This window comes from Taeniopygia guttata, chromosome 30 (assembly GCF_048771995.1).
Source record: "Taeniopygia guttata chromosome 30, bTaeGut7.mat, whole genome shotgun sequence".
In the NCBI taxonomy this organism is placed as follows: domain Eukaryota; kingdom Metazoa; phylum Chordata; class Aves; order Passeriformes; family Estrildidae; genus Taeniopygia; species Taeniopygia guttata.
Genome location: NC_133055.1, coordinates 7,756,744 through 7,775,353, shown reverse-complemented (window position 1 = coordinate 7,775,353; position 18,610 = coordinate 7,756,744). Strand labels below are relative to the sequence as shown.

Here is an 18,610-nt window from a genome sequence, read left to right as displayed (position 1 = left end):
AGCCCCACCATGGATTTGGGACTGAGTCCAGGACCCTCAGGCACTGAGAGAAGGGTGAAGAAGCTGCTCAAGGAGTCAGGAGCACAACTCCAAGTCCCTTGGGCCCCAGTGAGGGCAGGGACTGCCAAAGGCTCCCCAGGGACTGGTGAGAGCAGATCCTTGAGGCCAGGATTGCAGGGAGCCAAAGGCTCAGAGCAGGGAACTGCAATGCTGAGCAAGGCCTGGGCTGGCTGGGGGAAGCAGAAAGGCCAAGCCCTGAGCCCAGCCTGGCACAGCAGGGCCTGTCCCTCACGGGTGGCTCGGGGCTGTTTGTGGGGCAGGGGGATGTGAGGGGCAGCAAGGACAAATGTCACAAACCTGTGTGACCCTGCAGATCCTCATGGAACCAAGGGGCCAGGGTGACACTGTGCTGCCTCATGGGATCAAGGAGACCATTGTGAACTCAGAGACCCCAAGGAACCAAGGGTCCATGGTGACCTTGTGCAGCCGCAGTGTCACAGAGGAGCCGCTGTGACACAGCGAGGGCACACGGAGCCCAGGGGCCATTGTGACACATCAGGGCTTTGTGGAACCACGAAGCCATTGTGACATTGCAAGGCCTCATGGAAGCACGGGGCCATTGTGACACTGCAGAAGCAAGGGGAACATTGTGACACTCCAGGGCCTCATGGAGCCAAGGAGACCATTGTGACACTGTGGGGTCCCATGAAACCAAGGGAACATGGAACAGGTCTGGCTGGCTGGGGCTCCTGGGGACCACCTGACAGGTCTGGCTGACCTTGGCATGTCAAGGGATACTTCTCATCTGCGCCGAAAGCACTGGGGATCTGGGCTTTCCTTCCTATGGGAAAGAACTTTCCAGCTTCTCCTAGTGCCCATGGCTGAGATTGGGGTTCTACCTCCAAAATTCCCTATATCCAAAGGCTGGTCCCAGAAAAATCTGCCATTACCGACAATTCTGGCTGGCCTTGGCCTAGTGAGGCTCTCACCTCCCTTCAGAACACTGGGGCTCTGGGCTTTCCTTCCTATGGAAAAGAACTGTCCTTCTTGTCCAGGTGCCTATGGCCAGAATTGGGGTTCCACCTCCAACATTGCCTGTTGAGACACACTGGAGTGGATTGTTGGCTGGAAACATTTTGTGTGTTGGGAAGGAAGGGGCAGGTCCAGCCTTGCCCTGCCCTGGAACCCCAGCCCTGTCCTGCCCTGGAACCCCAATCTCTCCAGAGCCTCTATCCCAGCCCAGCAGTGTCTGCCAGGCCCTGGCACAGCACAGGCAATGCTCCACAGCCACCTCTGGAGCCCCAGCCCAGCTCTGGAGTGACCAAATGACCCCAAGTTCCAGCTGGGGAAGGGCCCAGGAAGATCAAGGGGTATTTAAGGCTGACCACAAGGCAAGCACACCTCTTGACCCTACCTCCTCTTGGAATTTCCATCTGAACCCCACTGGAATCCAGGAGCTGGTAGCTGTGTGCGTGCTTCCCTAAGTCTTATTTTTCCTCTCTTTCTGTGTCTACTTCTTCTATTTCTGTCCTCTTGCAAATTTTGAGTAACTTAAAATTGAACAGGCGTAGTGTTTGTGAAGTTGAATGGGCCAAGGTAATGCTTTGAGAAGTGTTTTCTGTAGATTGAATATCAAATTAAATCTTTTGCCAAAGTTTCTCTGATTTCCTAAAGTTCCCAGCAAAAGCTGTTGTGTTGTTTTGAGTTCCTGAGAATCTCTTATTGGTATTTCTCCAGTGCATCCAACTCAGAGGACACAAAAAATTTTAATTCCTTTTAAATATCTCCTTGAGAGAGTTTTTTAGTGGATGGGGGTCAGGGCTTGTGTGTCCTGCATGGCACAGCCCAGGCAGGGCTTTCGCAGCCCCATCCCACACTCCATTTCCCAGCTGGAGCCGCTGGTGCCTCTGAGTTCTGCTGCCCCAGCCCCAGGGCCGCTCTCCTTGTCTGCCCATTCCCCCAGGGTCTCTGGGCAGGGATGGCCTCAGTGGGGGCTGCTGACATCCTCAGCAACTTGGAGGCTGCTGCTGAATTTTACTGCTCCAAAGGCTTCTTCAGCCTTCAGCTCTTCAGTTCAGGAATTCAGTGCCCCAGGGCTCATTAACATTCAGAACACCTTAACAAGCCAAGCCCTGGGAATCATTTAAGTTTTCAAATTTCTTGTGGTTGATTTGACAGATTTCAGACATGTATTCAAAATGAATACACTTTATTTAAAAGGACAGTGAGAAAAGATTTTTTCAGGTCCTGTTTAGGGTTTTTTTTTTTCCTGCTAATACATTGATAAGTGCAATCTCCACTTGATATTGAATCCAAGTGCCTCCTCATGCAGTTGGAATAGATATGAAAATCAAGACCCTTTGTGGCTGACAATCCATCAGACTCTGTCCCTGTCCCCACCCCACCATTTCCCCCATCCAAGCCCTGGCACTCAGAGCAGCCTTGTGCAAATCTGAGCTCCCTCCAGCCCAGGCTGCACCTGCAGCATTCAGCTCCTTGGCTCCAACTCCCAACCTGCTTTCCTTGGAGAAGCAGCTGCCCCAAACACAGAGGGATGTTCATTTATTGCCAGCCAACAAAGCCAAGGGAAGGCACAGCTCCATCAAATGCAAAAGCCATTCCTCTGCTGGATATTAAATCCACTTTGCACAGCAGACAGTCTCAGAGCAATGGAAAACACCTTCTGTGCCCAGCACAGATCCCAAGGTCCCCCCAAACCCTCCCTGCCCCGATTCTGCCCAGATTTGCTCTTTGCACACACGAGTCACAGGCTGAAGGCAGGAGCTGCCTCCATGCCCAGAGGGAGGAAAAGAGGGAAAGTGGATGAAGAGCTCTCCTGTGCAGAGCCAAGGTCCAAGTGCCCCTGCAGTGGGAACCACACCTCATCGGGTTTGTGTCCTTTGGGCTCAGGGACTGGTGACACTCAGAGGCACAGAGAGGTTTCTTGCCAACAAACACAAGTTGAACATTTGAACAATTTAAAAACAATCACAGCTCTTCCCTCAACTCTCTGTGATGTCCACGCAGCATCTGACATGTCCCCTATCCCCAAGGAATTTCTGCACAGGAACAGCTTTGGACAAAGACATAAAAGGTAATTCTGTGATAGATATAAATGTAAGTAAGGTGTTGAATAATGTGATATTTATTTGAACTTCAGAAAGACTGCACAACTCTGTGAAGCTCAAAGCATGAAGCCAGTCAGTTGAGAGGACCTTGAATGACGAGAGAGCACCTAGAAGAGGAAATCTGGGAGCAACAGGAAGGACATAGATTGAGCTGGTCTAGTGAACAGATTTCCTTAGACATGGCCATTTAAACAGGATAGCTGGAAACACCTGAAGGAAGAGGGAGATGATGCAATAAAGAGAATATTGGTGACTCAAGAGGATGGAAAGATCAATATTTCTTCTTCTCCCATCAATACACTTCCAAGAAATTCCTGTTCCTAGAGGGAAAACATTGGTCTTTCTTAAAAGTAGTGTAAGTGACCCAGATAATAAAAATGTCCCTGTATAATATGAAATGTACACATATTAACACCTGTGCCCCTTTCCAGGCAGACATCAGCTGTGTGCCCATGACCAGGCAGTGCCACTTGTGCCCTGAGGTGCCGAACTGGGATTGGATCTCTCAGAGAGGAGCTAAAGGAGAGCAGAGCACCTTGCAAGCTGCAGGTCCCTGCCAGCCCCGCAGGGCTCCTGTGCCATCAACATCTGCTCTGCTCCAGTCTGGAACAGGGCCCAGCACGGTGCCAGGGCCATCAGAGAGCTGAGGTGTGTGCTGGAATTCCATGCCCTCCCCATGGCGCAGCAGCCCTGCATTTCCCTGCTCCAGCCTTGGTCTCCAGCACAGCCATGGAGGCTCTTTGGGCTCCTGAGTGTTCCTGCAGCCCCCAAGGGCAGCTGAGCTCTGCCTTTGGCACAGGCAGCCCTGGCCAGCGCAGGCCATGCTCAGCAATTCCTTGTCTGTGCCCGGCCTTGCTGCCAGCCCCAGCTCAGCAGCCAGGGCTGCCAAGGGCTGGGACAGACAGAGGCTGGTGCTGACAAATGTCCTGGGCCCCTCCCTGCTCTGTCCATGCCCCAAGGGCACAGAGCAGCCTCCTCTCTCGGGCTCTTGCCTGTTTTCAATGCCTTGCCCAGGCGCTGGCCCTGCCCCACAAGGCCTGGGCTGAGTCCTGCCCCTGCCCGCTCAGCCAGGCTGAGATGGACACTGATGGTTCCTGTGCCAGGCTCTCCCAGCCCAGCCCAGCTCCCTGCAAGCTCTGCCAGCTGCCCTGAGCTCTGGGCAGCACCAAGGGCCTCTCCCCAGCACAGCCCAGCCGGCTCTGGCCCCACAGCTCTGCTCAGGCCAGGCTGCTCTGGGCACTGCCCCACGGCCTCAGCCCTGCCAAGGGCACAGCAGCAGCTGCAGCTCAGCCAGGACTCAGCCCCAGCCATGGGGGAAGGGGCTTGGCCAAGGCCAAAGGAGCTCCCTGGCTGCCCTGCTCCCCTCTGGCTGAGGTGCTGAGAGCTCTGCAGCCCCTCCTGCCATCCCATCTGCCCAGGCCAGCACAAGAGCCCCGGCCTTGGGGCCCTGCAGAGCTGCTCCTACTCCAGGCCCAGGGCCCATCCCAGAGCTGGGGCAGCCACAAAGCTGTGCCCATTTCTGCTCAGTGCTGCTCTGATGGGGATGGATCCTCAGCCACTTGGAGCTTGCTGATGAATTTTGCTACTCCATAGGCCTCTTCTTCCTTGAGCTCTTCTTCTTCAGGAATTCATTGAGAAAAGCTTATAAACATTTATTCAAAACACCCAAACAAGACAAGCCCATAGGAATAATTCAACTCTTCAATTCTTCTGTGGTTAATTAGACAGATTTCAAAAGTTTATTCAAGATGAATCTACTGTATTGAAAACAATGCCAAGATAATAGTTTTCTCCTGTTAAATTTTCTTTTCCTGTTGATAGATTGATATCAGCAATGTCCAGTTGCTATTGATCCCCAGCACCTCCTAATGCAGTCTGAATAGATATGAAAATCAAGGCTTTTCACAGCTGACAATCAAAAACACTTCCTCCATACCCCCACCCCTCATCCAAGCCCTGGCACTCAGAGCAGCTGAGGAATGGAGTCACATCCAGGGGCATCCCCAGAACTGGAGACTTTGGCCCGGCCATTTACATCTCTTTATTGCTGATCTGGACAAGGGGATAGAGGGCAGCCTTGGTCACTTCCCAGGTGACACCAAGCTGGTGGGAGTGTGGCTGTGCTCGAGGGCAGGAAGCTCTGCAGAGGGCAGCAACAAATCTTCTACTGGAATTAGGAAGGGCAGACTTTGGCCTTTTTAGAATTCTGATTTGGGGAGTACTGAATCAGGTACTGATATTTTAAACAAAAGCTGCCCTTAAAAAGGAAGGGGTTTAGGAAGGATGAACATGTTTCAAGAAAGCTGTCTTAATGGGGAAAGAGCTGCCTATCCCAGTGTGGCAAAAGATGGGCTAGTGATGAAAATTACTGTCCTGGCTGCCCATACAGCTTTCCTGGGAACTCAGAGGAAAAAAGGAGTGGCAACACAGGAAGTGTTTTACAACGCCCTTAGGCTATGCAGAAAGACAATTAGAGAGGTGAAAGCTCAAATAGAACTTAACATGTTGATTTCTGTAAAAAAAAAAAAAAAGTTTTACATAAAATTTTGTAGCAAAGGCAGGGAGAAGGAGAATCTCTATTCTTTATTGGATGCAGTGGAGAATATAACTAAAGATAAAGGGGTCACAAGCTCAGCTCCTACACAGGGAACTAAAGATAAAGTTACTAAAGAGAAGGAAAAGGCTAAACGATTTTACACCTTGTTTGTCTCAATTTTCAACAAGTGCACAGGTTGTCCTCAGGACAAGTGTTCTCCTGAGCTGGCAGATGGGGACAGGGAGCAGAACAGCCCCCTGTGATCCAGGAGGAAGCAGCTGGTGATGAGCTGAAGCACTCAGATTCTCACAGGTGCATGGGATGGAATCTAGCCTAGGGGGATGAGGGAGCGGGTGGATGAGCTCCCCAAGCTGCTCTCCATCATTTTCCATCAGTCCTGGCTCACCAGGGAGGTCCCAGAGGACTGGAGGTGCCAATGTGAACCCATCCCCAGGAAGGGCTGGAAGGAGGATCTGGGGAACTCCAGGCCTGTCAGCCTGACCTTGGTGCCCGGCAAGGTTATGGAACAGATCACCTTGAGTGCCACCACAGGGCACCCACAGGACGGCCGAGGGGTCAGAGCCAGCCACTGTGGATTTCAATATCTACACTGATGATCTGGATGAGGGGACTGAGTGCACCATCATCAAATTTGCAGATGACACCAAACTGGGTGTGAGCATGGATCTGCTGGAGGGTAGGAGGGCTCTACATGGAGACCTGGACAGGCTGGATCCAACAAGGTGAGGTTTTACAAGGCCAAGTGACACTGCACTGAACCAGGAGGTCAGTGTTACTCTCTGGGGCTTTGTGAACAACAAAGACCACTATGACATGAGGGCACCTTGTATAACCAAGAGGCCATTGTGACAATGCAAGTACTTGTTGAATGAAGGAAGCAATTTTGGGAATGGACTGCTCCTTGGGACCAAGAGGCCATTGTGACACCGTGGAACCAAGGAGACCATTGCTGCACTGTGACACCTCCTGGAACCAAGGATCCACTGTGACACTGCAGGGCCTTGGGGACCACGGTGACATTGTGACACTGCAGGGCCCAAGGATCCAAGGGACTTTGTGACACCAAGGGGTCCCATGGAACCAAAGGGACATTGTGACACTGGGAGGCCCCATGGAGTCATGGAGACCATTGGAACACTCTGGGGCCTCGTGGAACCATGGTGACACAAAGTTGTCCTGGAGTGTGAATCTGCTGGAGGGTAGAAGGGCTCTGCACAGGGACTGGACAGGCTGGATCCAGGCCCCAAACCCAACAAGGTGAGGTTTAACAAGTCCAAGTGCCGGGTCCTGCACTTTGGCCACAACAACCCCTGCAGCGCTACAGGCTGGGGACAGAGGGGCTGGACAGCAGCCAGGCAGAAAGGGACCTGCAGGAACTGATGGACAGCAGGCTGGACATGAGCCAGCCGTGTGCCCAGGTGGCCAAGAAGGCCAATGGCTCCTGGGCTGGATCAGGAATGGTGTGGCCAGCAGGAGCAGGGCAGTGATTCTTCCCCTGTGCTGGGCACTGGGCAGCACCTCGAGAGCTGTGCCCAGTTCTGGGTCCCCCAATTTAGGAAGGACATGGAGGGGCTGGAGCGTGTCCAGAGAAGGGCAACAAGACTGGTGAGGGGTCTGGAGCACAAATCCTGTGAGGAGCAGCTGAGGGAGCTGGGGTTGTTGATCCTGGAGAAGAGGAGGCTCAGATGAGACAAGGCAGTGTCAGGGCACAGGTTGGACTTGATGATCTCCAAGGTCTTTTCCAACCTTGCTCATTCTGTGATTCTCTGAATCCACCCTTGGAGCAGTTGCAGGAGGAGCCCTGGGCCTCCTCTTCAGAAGCTCCAGCAGCCCAGGTCCCTCAGCTTCTCCTCACAGCCCCAAAGCCCATCCTGTCAGTCCTGCAGAGCCTCTCCAGCTTCTGGGGGTGGCAGCGCTGTGGCTGAAGCAGGGACAGGCCATGGATATGAGCAGCAGCTTCTGCAGTGGGACAGGGAACTCCCAGCTGATGGGAACAAACTTTCTGGCTGACTGCAGAGGCCAGGACAAAGCTGAGTGGTTTCCCTGACGTCCCCCAGCCCTTCCTGGCCCCAGGGGCTGATGGCATTTGTGCTCCCTCAGGTCCATGTCCCCACAGCAGCAGCATGTGGGTGCTCCCGCCTGCTGTGTGCAATGCAAACAGGGGCTGCTGAGCCAGTGCTGCCATGTCTGTGCCTGCAAGGATGCGGCACCTCTGTGAGCTGGGGGAGAGTCCAGGGCTGCAGAGGGGGGATGTTGTTGGCAGCTCCATGATGACGCTCTGGGACGCTGCCCTGGGCTGTGCAGCGCACTGGGGATGGATCAGCCCCTGCTCTGCTGCTCCTTCCCGTCTCCCCCAGGGCCCTTGCAGAGCACCAGCCGTGCTGTTTGCCCCCAGCCTGCCCATGGCCAGCCTGGGGCTGCTCATGGGGGTTTTCTGTGCTGAGCATTGGCCTGGCCGCGCTCTTGAGAGAGCCTGGGCAAGGAGCCTGGAGCCCCCAGGCCTGGCCTGAGGCGTCAGCGCTGCCCCAGCAGTGCCCATGGCCTGTCCCTGCTGCAGCCCCGGCACTGCCACCCCCAGGACTGTGCCCGGCCCCGAGAGCACTCAGGCCCTGCAGCAACACCAGGGCCACCAGGGCAGCGGGGCAGGGCCACGGGAGCAGCACTGGCAGCACCAAGTGCTGCTGTTCCTGGGCACAGCTGCTGTGCCAGCACTGATCTGCCCCAGCTCTGCACACAGACATTGCTGCTGCAGCTCCAGAGAAGGCAACAAAAGGGCATCTCTGCAGAAAACTCTGCTGGGACATCCTTTAGTTCCTTTAAAGTCACTGAGAGTGCAGCCCCTAATTGATACAGTCTATTGGTGACAGTAAAGTTGGAAAGTAACCAAATGAGAAACGACAAAACAATGGCATTTGTTTGTGGACAATATTTAAAAATGAAAACAAAGGGAAAACAACCACAACCAAAGAAAAATAAAGATGAATAATTTTACAAGCGATTTGCAGAAAAAGGCTAGGAATTACTGTTCTGAAACCATCCAGTCATCAGTCTCCACACTGTAGCTTTGATCTCCTGGTTCCTCAGGCTGTAGATGAGGGGGTTCAGGGCTGGAGGCACCACCGAGTACAGAACTGACAGGGCCAGATCCAGGGATGGGGAGGACATTGAGGGAGGCTTGAGATTGGCAAATGCTGCAGTGTTGACAAACAGGGAGACCATGGCCAGGTGAGGGAGGCAGGTGGAAAAGGCTTTGTGCCGTCCCTGCTCAGAGGGGATCCTCAGCACAGCCCTGAAGATCTGCACATAGGAGAAAACAATGAACACAAAACAACCAGATACCAAACAGGCACTAATAGCAAGAAGCCCAAGTTCCCTGAGATAGGATTTGGAGCAGGAGAGTTTCAGGATCTGTGGGATTTCACAGAAGAACTGGCCCAGGACATTGCCGTGGCACAGGGGCAGGGAAAATGTATTGGCTGTGTGCAGCAGCGAATAGAGAAAGGCACTGGCCCAGGCAGCTGCTGCCATGTGGGCACAAGCTCTGCTGCCCAGGAGGGTCTCGTAGTGCAGGGGTTTGCAGATGGACACGTAGCGGTCGTAGCACATGATGGTCAGGAGGAAATACTCTGCTGCGATGAAGAAGAGAAAGAAAAAGAGCTGTGCAGCACATCCTGTGTAGGAGATGTCCCTGGTGTCCCAGAGGGAATTGTGCATGGCTTTGGGGACAGTGGTGCAGATGGAGCCCAGGTCGCTGAGGGCCAGGTTGAGCAGGAAGAAGAACATGGGCGTGTGCAGGTGGTGGCCGCAGGCTACGGCGCTGATGATGAGGCCGTTGCCCAGGAGGGCAGCCAGGGAGATGCCCAGGAAGAGGCAGAAGTGCAGGAGCTGCAGCTGCCGCGTGTCTGCCAGTGCCAGCAGGAGGAAGTGGCTGATGGAGCTGCTGTTGGACATTTGCTGTGGCTGCACATGGGCACCTGTTCATGGAGAAAGGACAGTGAAGAGTTAGAGGAGATACCTGTAACCAAAATCAAAGTAATTTCACATACACCCTCCCCAGGAACACACAGACATGGTTTAAGTGTTTTTCAGTTCTAGGGTTTTTGTTTTTAAGCTTCCCTATGTCTCTGATGGTGGTCTTGGATACCAGAAACCCTCAGCATTTCTTCTGAACTATGGGAGAACAGAGCAAGTTCTGTGAGGCAAAGTGATGAGAGGAGATCCAGGGGAGATGGTCTGACATTCTGACCTGTTTAGAATTTCTCTGGGTTTTAACCTTTCTCAGGTAGAGGGTGATCACCTTCCCACACTTCCCCTAAAATTTCACCAGGTACAGCTGAGACAGATGGATCCACCACAGCCCAGCTCCACATTTGGAGCCAAGGACTCACATTGCTCATTTCACCAACCCAGCAGCATTTTCAGTGTCAGAACACCACTGCCTTTCCCCATCAATCTTATAACTCAGAGATGCTCTAGGACAGATTTGCTCCCTGGATTGAAGATATCAGCTTGGACTGAAATCTCCGGGAGACTTCCAAGTGTCCTTCTGATGGCACTGGATGAAAGGAGATGCAGCTCCTTCCCTGGCTGCACTGCCAGCATTGCCCAGAGCCGGGCACTGGGGACAGCTGTGTCACCCTGAGCCAGCTGTGCCCCCTGCCAGAGCCCCCAGTGCCGGGCAGCTGCTCCCAGCCCTGTGCTCTGCAGAGGGAACTGGGCCCGGGGCTGCAGAGCTGCCCCACGGCTCTGCTGCAGCTCTGCCTGCACAGGAGGGGCTGCACGCCTTGGAGCCCCGGCCCTGAGGGCAGAGGCTTGGCTGGGGGACAGGAGGGAGGGGGCTTGTGCAGAGGGAGGGGCTGCACTGGAGGGGATCCTCTGGACGTCTCTAAACTCTCCCTGCCACAGCATTTCTGGGTTTTCTTTTCTCTCCTTCCCTGATCTTCTCTCTGCTTCCAGGGGATTTTCCTCCTGCAGGAGTTTCCCTGTGCCTGATCTCTCCCTGCCAGCACTCCCAGACCCCAAATCTCTGTGCCCTCTCCTTGGCCTGACAGAACCCTGTCTGTTTGCAGGGCACTGGCTGGGGCAGGTTCTGTTTGCAGCTTGGAGAAAGGAGAGCTCAGACTGAGCCTGATGGCTCCAGCAAAGGTGATGCTGCTGCTGTCCATGGGCAGAGTGGCTGAAAGCACATTAGGGATCTCCTGTGAGCCCTAAAACTAACAGTTCAGATGTCTCAGGCACTTGTCAAAATTCATAATCAACATTTAATATTTATCCCTCCCTCCCTGTCATTCTCCAGTAGAAGGAAACTGAATACAAAATCTCTGGAAATCTCATTTTTATCAAATCCTTTTCTTGGAAATATTTTATGACCGGTGAGAACCCTTCAGTATTTCAGAGCTTCATCAAAATTTCACCTCCCCTGCACCAGAAATGCTCAGAGTGGTACTCACAGGGTCTGTGGGCATTGGGATGTTCCAGCTTTAGGAGATCACTCCAGGAGCTGCAGCTGTATTGTCCTGCAGCCAGAGGTTCCTGTGCCAAGGGCTGGCAGTGATTCTGCCCCAGGCACTTCTCAGCCCCTTCCCAGCCCTGACTGATTGAAGCTCTCTGTGCCTCTGTGCTGTGCCCGGGCTGGCTGCAGGCAGTGCCCCAGCCCTGCTGGGCTGGGAGAAGAGCTGCTCAGCAAGAGAAATGTGCTTTTGAAGCTCTGCTTGGTTACCAGGATCACCCTCTGTGCCAGGAGCCCGGCCCAGCTCAGCAGCACAGACACAGCACAAGGACTTTAATGACCCTCTGGGGCTTTGTGCTCAGGCCCTGAACATCAGGCCCTGAGAGGGAGCTGCAGAAACCTCTCCAGAACTCCAGGTCAGAATCCAACTCCATAGTTTCTGGGACTTCTAATGGGTCCCACTGAGGGACACGACTGAGAAAGTGTCCCCAGGCCCCAGGCAGAGCAGAGAACTGGAGGCACTGATGACAGGTGGGGACAAAGAGAAGCCAAGTCTTGGTGCCCTGGGGCACAGCAGGGTCTGTGTCACCAAGGGCTGGGAGGAGACACCTTGTCCTGAGGCCCTGGGGCCTCCTGGCACAGCCCCAACCAGGCTGGGCACTGTCACCCCCTGGTCCTGCCCTCAGCATCCCCCCCCAGCCCACATCCCAGTGGCCTCAAGGATCTGCTGGAAGGAGTCCCTGGGGAGCCTTGGTCAGGAATGGTCAGGAAGGGCTCCTTCATGCTCCCAGGGACTGCAGGTTTTTCAAAGTACTTTGGCTTTTGCTTTTGCCTTGGAGTCTCTGAGCACTTTCTGCAATCATGGCCTCCAATTATCTGCTGTAATTAGTCCCTGGAAAGACTTTGTCGATAACAACACTCAGTGGGGCTCATTAATGCTTCAAGGTACTTCAGTTCTTTTAAGGTACTTGGTGTTTCCCTTTTAAACCAGACTCTGTGTGAGGTTTGTGCAATCATGGCCCCAATTATCTGCTTTAATGAGTCCCTTGAGAGCTTTGTGCTGACACTCAGTGGAGCTCATTAATACTTTGAGATACTCAACTTTTGTAGGGTACTTTGGATTTTCTTTTCCACACTGAGAGGTTTTTGTGCCATTTTGAGTCTCTGAGAGGTTTTTGTGCCATCTTGGTCTCCAGTTCTTTCCTCCAAAGAGTCCATTGTTGCTATAGGACACGAGAAAGCACAACGCGAGCCACCTGCCACCTTGCAAGGCAAAAGAGAAAGTTTATTTTCTGACTCCAACTTTTATACTTCTCCAAAGGTGACAGTGGATTGGAGAGTGAATGGGCCACCTCTCCAAAGGCATTGGACAAAGCACTATTACATCAAGTCTCTCCACCCCCATGGAGGAATGCAAAACAACACGTTATTTACAGAAACTGTGTGGGAAAGTTTCCCAATAGAATGTAAACTCAGAAGGCTTTAGAAAACTCAAGAATCAGGGCGACATCTCACCCTTTTTAATTTAAAAGAAAAGGAAAAATGAATAAGGTTCCGTGTCTGTTCATGGAGGAATCATCAGAGTGATCACCCACCGTCATCTTCAACTCAGTCATCACTCGATGATCCATCCATTTGATGACTTTCAGTTTGGTCACGGCTTCTATGTTGCCCGTTTGTCGGATTCTGTCTCTGCGGTTGCATATCAGGACGAACACACCTTGAAGGTACCCAGCGTACCCCAGTATCTGTGGATACACAAGCATACCCGCGCCCCGAAGCGATAAGGTCATAGGGACCTTCCCATTGTTTAGTGACTAAATTCCGCACTCGAACTTCTGCTCGAGGCTGATGTGCCTCGTCTACAGCCTGCAATGAGAGATGATGATTTAAAATGACAGGGTTATTTGAATTCTGCTGCACTGTAAGATGATTGATGGTGTACAATGCTTTCTCCAACCGACTGTGCGGGGTCTCACCCTGCATTCCCCGTTTTTGTTTTTGAAGAACCCGCTTCAGAGTACCATGAGCGCGTTCTACAATAGCTTGGCCGGTTGGAGAATGGGGGATACCAAACTTGTGTGACACACCCCACAACTGCAGGAACTGCCGCACCTGCTGCGATGCATAAGCAGGACCATTGTTGGTTTTCACAGCAGAAGGTATGCCCAGAACGGCAAAGGCCTGCCTCCAGTGGGCAATGACATCACGAGCCTTTTCTCCAGTGTGAGCGGAAGCCCACATCGCAGAGGAGAACGTGTCCACCGGGACATGCACATACTTGAGCTGGCCAAACTCGGCAGTCTGGGTGACATCAGTCTGCCAAAGCTCCAAGGCCCTAAGGCCTCTAGGGTTTACCCCTGCTGGTAGAGGCGGAGCAAGTGCATGGCAGTCGTCACAGGACTCAACAATGCCACGAGCCTCTGTTGGCGTCAGCTGAAACTGCTTCTGCAGAGTATGTGCATTCTGATGGAAAAACCCATGCGATGCCTTGGCCTGTGCGAGTGTATCAGGCTGGGGTGCTACCCACGCCGGATTAGCCAACTTGTCTGCCCTCGCGTTACCTTCTGCTACAAACCCTGGTAAATTGGTGTGACTTCTCACATGCAGAACATAAAACGGATGAAACCGGGCCTGAATACCACACCACAAGGTCTTCAGTAAATGAAACAAGGCAGGGTTACTGACCTCCTTCAAAACTGAGTGACCCAACCGCTGTGTGATGTCAGCCACATAGGCAGAATCCGTGACCAAATTGAAAGGTTCCTGGGAAAATCTCTCAAATGCCATAACAGCGGCCCTCAACTCAACCACTTGGGCCGACCCATCCTGATGACCTTTCAGAACCTTCCACTCAGATCCATCCTTCCAAGTAACAATGGCCTTTCCTGTTTTCCCCGAACCGGGAGTAAAGACGGTGGGTCCTTGCACGGGTTCCTGACTATTTTTGGGCCGCAAAGAGATCTGCATAGATTTTGCCACCTGCAGTAGCTTGTGGCTGGCAAATGATAAGTGATCTGCCCTGAAAAATTTTCTAGAGCACATTGCAGGGATACACAGTGTGCAAAGCTCCAGTCAAAGTCCTCCCGGGATATCGGGAGTATGATCTTTGCAGGATCTGCACCCATCAATTGCAAACACCGTTGCCGGCATTTGATTATCAACCGAGCAATCAACTCAGCCAATGTCGTTGCCGTCTTCTGCGGCTGATGGGGCAGGAAAACCCATTCCAAGATGTGCAAGGGATCGGACCATTTGTCACTCCATTGACCAATGATACCTGTGGGATGCGAATCTGGAGTGGTAACGAACACAGTGACATCAACGGAAAGATCAATGCGATAAACCTGACGGGCAGAAACAGCCTGCTGAACCTCCTCCAGCACCTGACGTGCCTCAGGGGTCAATGTGCGAGGTGATTTTAAATCAGAGTCTCCTTTCAACAGATCATACACAGGAGACAGTTGTGCATCGGTTAGTCCCAAGTATGGACGTAACCAGGTGATGACACCCATCAGTTTTTGAACATCATTCAATGTCTTCACCGAGTGTGCAAATTGCACCTCCTGGTGTTGGATTGTCCGTTCCAGAATTTTGACCCCCAAATACTTCCAAGGAGGTTGCTGTTGAACCTTTTCTGGAGCCACCTGCAGCCCATGAGCATGCAAAGCATCGAGCAACCGAGGCTGAATCCTCAGCAGCTCATCCTGAGTGGACGCAGCCACCAAGATGTTGTCCATATAATGATACAGACGTGCATCAGGAAACTGCTTGCGAACTCCTGACAAGGCACGGGCCACATACCATTGGCATATGACCGGGGAATTGCGCATCCCCTGTGGCAGAACTTTCCATTGATATCTCTGTGCAGGCTCATCATTGTCAATTGCTGGCACCGTGAAGGCAAATTTCGGTCTGTCATCGGGATGCAAAGGAATTGTAAAGAAACAATCCTTCAAATCCACGATGAAGATCGGCCAGCCTGCAGGAAGCATGGTAGGCGATGGCATGCCCGCCTGCAATGTTCCCATGCCTTCCATGACAGCATTGACCTTCCGGAGGTCCTGTAACAACCTCCATTTCCCAGACTTCTTTTTGATGCAGAAAACAGGGGTGTTCCAGGGACTGTTAGAAGGCTCCAGACGACCCTGGTCCAGCTGCTCCTGCACCAATTTCCGAAGGGCGATCAGTTTATCTTGAGGGAGGGGCCACTGTTTTTCCCAAACAGGTGTATCCACCAGCCACCGTATAGGAGGCGTAGGACACTCTGCGCCCTTCGCTGCAGTGGCCCCCATCAAAAACCCATCCCAATGCGCACCCCCCACGCAGATAGAACATCCCTCCCCCAGAGGTTAGCAGGAGAAGAAGTAACATAAGGCCTAATCCAGGCCGTCTGTCCCTCTGGGTTTGTGACCAGCACAGGCCGTTATCTCACATAACACCATGCTGTTCCCCCCAGGCCCGCAACAGACGTCTCCGCTGGATCCAGGGGCCAGTCCGGAGGCCAGGCGGCAAGGGAGAGAACCGTGACATCAGCGCCGCTGTCAAGGAGCCCGCGCAGGCGGATCTCTGACGGTGTCGCATCAGGGATGGAGAGGGTACACAGCATCTCGGGACGGTCTTTGGTCAGGACAGCAGTCCAGTGAACTTGAGGCGGCCCAGTGGATCCAAAACCGCCATCACCTCGCAACTGGTCAGTCGTCCTGTGAACAGAAGACTTAAAAGGCACAAGTTGAGCAAGCCGTGTCCCTTTTGGGATCGTAACGGGGGGGTGGGTGTGGAAACCATTGCACAAATCTGCCCTGTGAAGTCTGCATCAATGAGACCTAGGTGCACAATGACGCCCTGAAGGGTGGCACTAGACCTCCCCATGAGGAAGGCGCTCATGCCTTCACCCAAGGGACCAAAGGCGTCCAGGGGAACCTTGTGCACCTTGCAAGAGTCTAACACGACTGTTGCTGCTGTGCAGACATCCACACCTGCTGACCCGCAGGTGCTGGCGACAAGCTGGCCGAGCAGACCTCCATGGGCTCTGGGGTCTGGAGAGGAACTTGTGTCTGAGCGCGCCCCCCCTTCGCGCTCCGCTTCCCGTTTCCCGGGCCCGGGAGTGCTTGGCCATTAACATGAACAGTCGCCTTGCAAACATCTGCAGGGTGGCCTGGCCTTCCACACCGGCCACACACATACAAGGGAATTTTTCCTTTCTGTGCTTTCTTCCCCCGTTTGGTGCTCGCCTGAGCAGCACCCCGGGGCTGCTGCCAGCCCTGCGGTGCTGCCCAGACCGGCTGCGCAGCAGCAGCCCAAGCATCCACCTTCCGAACCGAGGGGCCTAGGTCTGCACAGGTCGCTGCCAACTGTGAAAGTGTAGCCCCTTCAGGAAGAGCCTGTATGATTCTCTTGCATTCTGCGTTGCAGTGGATCCTAGCAAATCTCGCAAGGACCATTCGCCTTAGCTCAGGTTCTACCACCTGCCGCTCCACCGAGGCAGTCAACCTCGATGCAAAGTCCATGAATGACTCATCGGCCCTTTGAACAACAGTCAGAAAGGGTTCCATCGGGGCAGCCATTTCTAAGGTCTGGATCACAGCTGCTAAGCCTAACGTCCTGCACTGCTCAAGCACGAGAGGATTGTATCCCGCCTGCCCCTGAGGATCAACATAATTACCTGTGCCCATCAACATGTCGGCGGTAGCTACACGTCTGGGATCCTGCTGCCCCCGCGTAGCATTCTTCCGTACTGCGCTGGCCACTAAAGTGGCCCACTTGTCCTGAAACACGTCAAATTGCACAGGGTCAAAAAGAGCCTGAGCCACAGAACGAATATCGGAAGGCGTCAGCAGGTCAGCAACAAGTAATCGGATCGTCTGCATAACCTCATCAGACCCAACACCATACTGTGCAACGGTGTCTTGGATTTCCTTCAACACTTTAAATGAAAAGGGCTGATGAGTGTTATGAGTAACACCCCTAAGCACAGGGAAAGCCTGAGGACCCCCTGGTAAGGAGGCATTATCCACTGTATCGTATCCCGTGGACTCCAGGACAGTGGCAGCCCCTGGGCTGCGAGGCGGTGCAACATCACTGGACACCACGCCCCCCGCAGCATCAGCAGAGCCAGAGGAGCCTTCCCCTTGATCCGGCAGGCTCCGCGAGGGGCCGAAGTCGCACATCTCCTCAGCCTTATCCAGGACCTCCTGCCAAAACCGCCCGTGGTCCTTCGGACGCACGGTCACCTGGCAGGCAGGGAGGGTCCACAAGGTCGACTGGGAGGATCCGCGGCCACGGGGAGTCACCGGTCTCCCGCCGGCCGCGTCAGCAGTCGCGCTAAAGGTGAACACCCCAGCGCCCCACTGTGCCGCAGTCCCGGCCCCCGCGGCAGGCGGGGAAGGCGGAACCGAACCAGCCGGTGCCCCAGCGGTGCTGTCTGCAGTATCAGCAGAGGGCACCGCGGCGCGCGCAGGCGGAGGCGCAGACCACAACCCCAGCGCAGCGCTCCCATCCCCCGGGACGGGGGAAGGACGGGGCAAAGAGGGAGACGCGGCGCACGGAGACACGGCACCGCGGGACGACACAAGGGAGTCCAGCACGCCCCCGGGAACGTCGGACCCGCGCCGCGCAGCCTCCCGGTGGGCACCGCCCCCATCAGGCGGGATGGGACGGGCTGCCCGCCTGCCGGGGCAGGGTCCGATGGAACAGTGACCAACGCCCCGCCTTTGGCGGCCCCCACCGCCTGCACATGCCCGGCAGGCCGCGCAGGCTCAGGGATCGGAGCGGGTTCCTCTCAGAAGATGAACCCGAGACCGGACCGGGCGAATGCGCTTGTGTCTTCTCCAGGGAAAATGTAACACCACAGTTCGGGCAATTCACCGTCACCGAGTCAGACGCAATCCGAGGCGGGGGCTGATCCACGGGCCCCCGTTCACCCCCGAGCGCCGGGAAGGCACAAAGAGAAAGTGCTTTCCCGCCCAGCCCACTACGCCTGCGACGCGGGGCAGGGCGAGGCGGCCGAACCGGCCCCACCGACCGGATGCCTGGAGCCAGTGGGCTGGGAGCCCGAACCACACCAGAGGAGGAGCCGCCTTCCGGCTCACTCCCCCCGGGGCTAGGGGAATCAGGGCAACTGTACAGAGACTCGGCTTCCCCAGCATCCGCATCCAAGACAGATAGGTCCCCCAGAGAAGCCCGAGAACTGCCAACCTCAGACCCCTGCCAAATGGCATCCAACCTCTTAAACAGCATCATCAGCGGCCCAACATCTTCAAAACGATTATCAAGCAGGGCATCCATGAGGCGATCTCCCACGGGAGACCAATTCTCCCAGAAAAGGGCCTCAGCAAGATTGGGAAAGAATCCCTGTTCCCTTGCCCATAAAAACAGCCTCTCAAAATCATCCCAAATAAAAAGGAACGCGTTTCCGCTTCAGCACCTCCCTCCAAACGTCCAAAGCCACAGACTCCTCCCTAATGCCCTCAAAGC

The 18,610-nt window shown here is 54.2% G+C and overlaps 2 protein-coding genes and 1 pseudogene across 2 annotated transcripts in view; 1 reads left to right on the top strand and 2 right to left on the bottom strand.

Annotated features, from left to right (window-relative positions):
* LOC100230077 (uncharacterized) overlaps positions 1 to 18,610 on the bottom strand; it is a 674,623-nt pseudogene that overhangs the window by 185,917 nt on the left and 470,096 nt on the right.
* LOC140680874 (uncharacterized) overlaps positions 1 to 18,610 on the top strand; it is a 989,054-nt gene that overhangs the window by 901,205 nt on the left and 69,239 nt on the right. The gene's annotated exons all lie outside the window — the stretch shown is intronic.
* LOC140680977 (olfactory receptor 14I1-like) lies at positions 8,698 to 9,636 on the bottom strand. The gene has a single exon (XM_072919865.1). It carries the CDS (start codon positions 9,634 to 9,636, stop codon positions 8,698 to 8,700), a length of 939 nt encoding a protein of 312 aa, XP_072775966.1.

Bases quoted from the DNA above. Each gene is read 5' to 3' on its own strand.
- LOC140680977 (XM_072919865.1), bottom strand. From the start codon at position 9,636: ATGTCCAACAGCAGCTCCATCAGCCACTTCCTCCTGCTGGCACTGGCA.